Consider the following 7510-nt stretch of genomic DNA (forward strand, 5'->3'; position numbering starts at 1 on the left):
AACCATCGGTAGTAACCTGTGAGCCCGAGAAACCCTCTCAAGGATGTGATGTTTCTAGGTTGAGGCCACTGCAACAATCTTTTCTGGGTCAGCTGCAACTCCCCGTCCCGAGATTACATGCCCCAAATACGCAATCTCTGACTGCCCAAACGCGCATTTCTTCTCGTTGGCATAAAACTGGTTGTCTTTGAGAAGCTGTAGCACCACCCTCAAATGCTCCTTGTGCTCAGCTTCGTTTTTGCTGTAGACGAGGATGTCGTCAAAGAACACCAGTACGAACCTTCTCAGGTACGGCTTGAATATATCATTCATTACGGATTGAAAAGTCACGGGAGCATTGGTGAGGCCAAAGGGCATCACCAAGAACTCGTAGTGCCCTTCATGGGGTTTGAAGGCTGTCTTCCCCACATCACCAGCCCTCACCCTTATTTGGTGATATCCAGACTTCAAATCCAGTTTTGAGAAGATGGTAGCTCCAGCCAACTCATCTAGCAACTCCTCTATAACTGGAATTGGGTAACGATCCGATATTGTGCTTTTGTTCACTGCGCGATAGTCTACACAAAACCGCAGCCCTCCATCCTTCTTCTTCACAAGCAACACCGGGCTCGAGAAAGGACTGATGCTGGGACGAATGATCCCTGCCTGCAGCATCTCCTTAACAAGCTTCTCTATCTCGTTCTTTTGCGTGTGAGAATAACGATACGGCCTCACGTTGATTGGCGACGACCCCTCTTGAAGAGTTATCGCATGTTCCCTTGATCGCTTTGGGGGTAAATTATTTGGCATCTGGAATACTCCTGCGAACTTCTTCAGCAAGGTTGTCACCATCTGGCCAGGCTTCTTCTCCTTCTCTGTGGTGGCACTTTCGAACAATGTCTGAAGTTCCAACAAGTACACAACATCTTCCTTTCCACACAACTTCTCCATCGCTTTGAGAGACACTTGCGCCTTCAATAACTCAGGGTCACTGCAGATTGATACCCACTCCTTGTTCTGCTGGAATCTCAATATGTGGAGACCCCAATTGATGCGAGTCTCTCCAAACTCAGCCAACCACAGAATAACCCAGAACCAAGTCTATATTGCCCAACTCAAACCTCAAAAAATCTTCTTTAATTTTAACTCCTTGGATTACTACTTCCACACCTTCACACTTCCCTGAGCCTGATATGACCTCACCGTTACCCACAGCCACACCAAAGCCTACAGTCTCCACCACCGGTAGCTTCAACTCCTCTACTAACTTCTTCGCTATAAAGTTACATGTCGCTCCCGAGTCAATGAGAACCACTACCTCCTTGTACCCAATCAACCCTTTCATCTTCATAGTCTTCTTAGAGGTAATGCCTACCATCGAATTTAACGACAGTACGTGAAGCTCTTGCTCTTGATTACCATTTTGATCTTCAGACTTCTCATCATCACTCAACTCCTCTTCATTTTTTTCCTCACTTTCCTCCAATTCCAACTTCTTGTATCGCTGAAATTCCTTGCAGCGATGCCCTGCGAAGAACCTCTCCCCACAATGGCGACAAGGGTTTTGAACAGTCCTCCTCTGCTCACTACCCTTGGTATCACGTTGAGAGTCCATTGATTTCCTCGCTGGTGTGTTCTCGCCATATTTTGTCTGACTCGATTGAGAGTTGTAGCTTCGCTGGTTAGAGTTGAGTGCAGGCGCAGAACTGGTCCTTTGAAACGATCGGTTGTGGTACGAGTTGCGCTCATTCTCCTGCTCCTCAATGATCTTTGCCATATTGACAATCTCATCCATTCCCACAGGCCTTAACCGCACCACCTGCTCTGGCAAGCTGCGCTTCATTCCATGTAGGAATATCTCCTCCAACACATCATTTGGTACATGTGGTACCTCAGCTGATAGCTCCTCAAATTGCTCTCGATACTCAGAGATGTTGCCGGTCTGTCGCAGACGGAGCATCTGACTGAGAATCGTTCCACCTCTCGTGGGTTTAAAACGCTTCCTCAACTTCACCTTGAAATCCGTCCAATCTAACGGTTCCTCTCGGTCTTGAATCATCCTTAGCCATGTTACTGCACACCCCAGCAAACATGACATTGCCAACGAAAGCTTCTCACTCTCCTCGAAAAACACTTCTCCATACGGAAGATCCAGTCATCTGGATTCTTCCCGTCAAAGTTTGGCAGATCGAGTTTCTTCGGAGGTGAATCCAGCTTTTGTTGAGCTGAAAACCCCGATGAACCCGCCTGATACGATAGAGGGTTGTTCTCCGCCGATCTCAGAGGTGTCGCCGTCTCCGGTACAAACAAGAGACCCTTCTCTGATCGGATCTGCAAGCCTTGAGCCTTAGGAACAGATCCTTCGGACTCACGGTGGCTCTCCTTCGGATCGATCTTCTCTGGACTCGCACCCTTCACCGATTGTTGTTTGAACATCTCCATCACCTGCTGATGACGTTCCTCCGCGTGCTTCTCCAGATCTACGACTTGGCGGTCGTGTTTCTCCGCCACGAATCGCAACCCATCGATAGCACCCACCAAACTCGCGACCTGACCTTCCATGGCCACGATCTTCTCAGACTGCTGATCTTGCTTAGGAGGCATGATCAAGGCTCTGATACCAATGATAAGCAAGCTTATCCGTAACTAGAAAAGGGGAGAGATTTAGAAGAAAGGATAAGAGATAAGATAAGGTTTTTAATGATCAATTATGATAATGCGAATGTTTACATCTTCTCAACATAAATACTCAAATGTAAAGACAATACGACAACGTATAACTCCTTATTCATTATTCTTCATTTAAGACTCTCTTCCTCCTCCAGAGTCTTTACTTCATCTCATACTCCTCTCTAGCCACTCTTATGCTCCCTCTGTGATCTCTTACGCTTCTGTACAAAGGCTAGTGGCACTGCTAACTTATCAAAGTCCTAGGTACGTTATATATTCTATTGTAAACCAATGATAAACAAGGCCGGTCATGAGATTTAGTGAGTAGTAAACATTTTAGGTAAAACTTAATAAAATACATCTTTTATAATTTGGGGGCATTAGTCCTATGTATTAAGCTATTAAAGTTGGGGACCAAGATAAAAATGTTTCTCAGGACCAGCTCTGGTGATAATAACTTAATAAGCCAAGTAGGTTGCTTAATCTTTTGTGGTTTGTGCAGAGTCGGATCCTCACCCTGCACAGTTTCATAATAAGCTTACTTACTATTTATACCAGAGATGGGGAAGAGTTGGTGTGAAAGGCCAAACCAAACTACATGGCCCTTTTAGTAATGAAAGTTTTGCTCGTGTATCGTTTACTAACAAGTTCTCTGAGAAGACAAAGACTTACTTTAAACCGTCGAATGTTCACACGACGTCATTCATTCCTTCTTCGATTTGTCTTAACCTCTATACACCGATTCTAACCGACTACAATAGCAGTGCGGGGGAAAATTTGAGTCTTCTTAGCGAATCATTAGAAGTTGATAAACCTTTGGAATCATCAAGACTTGATCCTCACGTCGCAAGTTTCGTATCTCTCATTTTTAAATAACATGATGGTTAAACAAATGGCTGAAATAGGTTATGATGCCAATAAGTTGCCACTCGGTAAGCTAAGCAAGTCCACAATTCTAATGGTATCTGAAATAACTGCTATACTAGCTGCTTTTGTTATATTGCATTTTTAGACATTTTTAAAATATTTTTCTGTTTACATGTGGAGATTGTAAAACCTATATATATTCGCTCTGTACAGTTTAAAAGCCAAAGCAAATGTTTCATTAGGCTTTGTACAAGACCGGCCTCTGAAGATTGATTACTACAGAAAACAAAAATCGGATGATTAACTGCTCCTCTTGAAACAGGGTTATGAAGTACTGAAGAGTATATCAAAAGTGATTGAAGAACAGCAAGACAAGATTATAAACGAAGAAACGCAAGCTAGACTTGAAGAACTAAGCGGGTAAGGTGTTTTACATATTGATTCTGTCAGCATCTGTGTGTGGTAACATCCTTCTACCTTCTTTTGTGGTTACATTATTATTATTAATTATTTGTGTTTACATTAATTTCGCTGACATTTTTTTTATTTTATTTTGGTACAGAGAGTTCTATACCGTCATACCTCATGATTTTGGGTTTGTATATAACATGTGAGTTTGTTATCAACACACCCGAGAAGTTGAGACAGAAGTTAGATATGGTGAATCTTCTTTCTTATTCTTCCTTTCACTTTTGGTTAGATATGTCTGCTTTTGTAACACATATATGTTTTGATGAAAGGTTGAAGCCTTAAACGAAATTGGAGTAGCGAAGAAGGTTTTGTCTAGTAGCTCTGATTCACAGGTATGCATTCCTTATTTTTTTGTTATATTTTGTGTAACCATTGATGGTATGTATGTAGGAGGATCCTTTGTATTATTTCATACTACCAGCACCTTAGATGTGATTTGACACCAATAAGTAAAGATTCTGAGGAATTTTCCATGGTATGTCTTGATTTGTAGCTAATATTGCCTTGAATGTGAATATCTAGACTATTAGTCTCGTTTTACTTGTTATATATAATGGAATCAGATCGCCGAGTATATAGAGAATACAAGATACAAGAGGAGACATGAGCAGAGACCGGAGATCACTCAAGTATTCAGAACAACATTAAGAACAAATCTACGTGATGATTTCAATAAGGTAATGTACTATATATATATTAATCTATATATATATTTCAATAAGGTGAAACTGATTGATCGGGATGATTCGTTCGTCATTAAGGAGTTCGGTTTGACCTTGATCGGGAAGATTCTAAACCCGAAGAAACAAAACATGGAGAAGCTACTCCAGACGATGCCTTCTCAATGGGGCTTGGCTGAGAGAATCACGGCCAATGATCTAGGGAATGGAAAGTTCCTTTTAATTTCACAAATGAGGAGGATTTAAATTACGTTATGGCGAAGGGGCCCTTTCATTTCAACTTATGTATGTTCGTATTGGTTCGTTGGGAACCCATTGTGCATGATGATTACCCGTGGATCATACCATTTTGGGTACACTTGATCGGCTTTCCTCTCCATCTGTGGACTGACGTAAACCTAAGAAACATAGGAGGTCGAATCGGGCACATTGACACTATGGAGCTCACGGAGGGACGTATGCTTATAGATGTGGACTCAAGACGTCCTCTGAAGTTCTCTTGGAAGGTAGAATACGAAGGTGATGAGGTTACGATCGAGATAAAGTATGATCTGCTCTTCAAGCATTGTACTACCTGTGGAATGTTGTCTCATGAGAAAGGATACTGCCCCTCCATCGGTGCTAGACGGGCCACTCTGGAACGAGCTGATGTGTTCACACGTATGCAGTTACCGGTGCGACACAACGGCCGTGACAATCAGAATAATGATTGCAGACATCACCAGCCTTCGCTGGAGATAAGAGAGCCCCACTCAAGCACCTATGCTGAGTATAAGCCACGGCGTGATTTCTGTATCAATCTCCGAGAGGGGAACGATCATCAGTCTCGATCATGGGATGATAATCGCCGGTTGGGGTCACAGGCAGATCGCCGCATGGGGACACATGCTGATAGAATCATCAGACGCAAAGATGACTATAAGCGGAGTGACTGATATGGTGGAGGACGCGCTCGTGCAGGTCCATATGATCGCAGAAAGGAGGTTTCATGGAGGCCAAAACAGAGGCTCCCCGAGGTAAATGGCAACGAGCAGATGGGTGATGGTTCAAATGTTTCGAAGAATGCAATTGTTCCCTATGAACACATCTCTGGGGCAGGGTCTCTTGACTCGCTAACTCATTCTAAGGATGCAGATGCTGGTACCTCTAGGAAGCTTGCAAGCGCCATTGTTACTCCATCGCGACTGGATCGTGTAATGGAGGATAACGTGACGGTACGGAGCAGGTCTGTGGGAAGCGGGGATGGAAAGGCTCTCACGTTCTCTCCCCATAAGGTTGAACATCATGATAAAGGTATACTGGATGCGGAGGATCATGATGATGATCTATTGGGAGCGGATCTAATGGAGATGGAAGGCAATGCTCGGCTTAGTGGTGAAACCATGAAGGACAAGGGGGTAAATGTTGAGAACAAACCCGTAAGACACAGGAAGCTAGGGGTCAAACGAGTTGCCTCATTGGGTAGCTCAAGTCGAAAGTTTGAGATCCTCCGTCGAGGTTCTCCAAGCAAGCGTAGTGCTCGTTCAGGATCACTTGCGCCGGAAAGAGCTGTGAAGTCGAGACGACATCAATCTGGACAGAAGAAAGATGCTGAATGTTACAAAGGTAATGGTTTGATGAGTTCCAAAAACTCATCACACCGTTATTAATGAAGACACTCAGTTGGAACTGTCGAGGGATTGGAAACGACCTCACAGTTCGACGCCTTACGGAGATGTGTCAGAAGCATCGCCCAGGACTTGTGTTTCTTTCTGAGACGAAGAATAGGCGGTGGTTGTTGCAAAACATTCAGGCCGACTTAGGATTTGATCATTTGTTTACCGTTGAGCCACTTGGTCTCAGCGGAGGTTTAGCTCTTTTGTTTATGGATGAATTTCAAGTTAATGTTTTATTTTCAAATAACAGAATGATTGACATTGAGGCAGTCATTGATGGAATAAAAGTCTTTATGACGTTTGTTTATGGGGACCCTGTTGTAGAACGTAGAGAACAGGTTTGGGAACGTCTTACGCGTTTCTCAACAACACGAAATGGACCTTGGTTCATGATTGGAGACTTTAATGAGATTACTGATCATAGCGAGAAAGAGGGAGGCAGAAAACGCCCTGATAGCTCTTTCTTGCCTTTCAAGCAGATGTTGAGTGATTGTGGAATGTTAGAATTTCCATTTACTGGGAACAAGCTGTCCTGGGTTGGAAAAAGATTGGGAGGAACAACTGTTAGATGCAGACTTGACAGAGCAGTGGGTAATGAAGATTGGCACGATAAATTCCCACATTCAGCTGTCAAGTATCTGAGGCTCTGGGGCTCGGATCATCGTCCGATCCTCGCAGATATACTCACAAAACCAACAAGGAGAAAAAAGAAATTTAAGTTTGATAAGCGTTGGTTGGATAACGAGGAGCTAAGGCAAGTTATTCTAGAGGGATGGAAGTCGAATGATCTCCCTCCTGATGCGAATATAATGGAACATATTGCTAGCTGCCGGAAAGTTTTGAGTCATTGGAGGAGGCAAAATAATGTGAACTCTGAATAGTTAGTAGAAGAGCTTAAGGAGAAGGTAGAAGGTCTTTACGAGGACGATAATGCTACTTCTGAGGAGATATCAGAGGCTCTAAAGGAATTATCCACTGCTCTTAAGGCAGAGGAACAGTTCTGGAGACAGAAAAGCAGGGTCCTATGGCTAAGGGAAGGAGATAGGAACTCGAAATTCTTTCATGCCCTAGTAAAGCAAAGAAGAGCACGTAATAGGATAACTCAGCTCCTCGATGAAAATGGAAACGTGGTGGAGGACGAGGAAGGATTAGTAGCCATTGCTACTAGCTATTTTAGGCAAATATTTG

At 43.5% G+C, this 7510-nt stretch overlaps 1 protein-coding gene across 1 annotated transcript; it reads right to left on the reverse strand.

Moving 5' to 3' along the window:
- On the reverse strand, positions 1 to 2583 carry LOC106349777 (uncharacterized protein K02A2.6-like). Its single transcript, XM_013789746.2, has 3 exons — positions 2124 to 2583; positions 1142 to 2052; positions 1 to 1080 (listed from the first exon to the last, which is right to left on the reverse strand). Exons 1-3 carry the CDS (start codon positions 2581 to 2583, stop codon positions 55 to 57), a joined length of 2397 nt encoding a protein of 798 aa, XP_013645200.2. The 3' UTR covers positions 1 to 54.
- Between the last annotated feature and the right edge of the window lie 4927 nt (positions 2584 to 7510).

The sequence above is a fragment of the Brassica napus genome, chromosome C6, assembly GCF_020379485.1.
Source record: "Brassica napus cultivar Da-Ae chromosome C6, Da-Ae, whole genome shotgun sequence".
NCBI lineage: Eukaryota > Viridiplantae > Streptophyta > Magnoliopsida > Brassicales > Brassicaceae > Brassica > Brassica napus.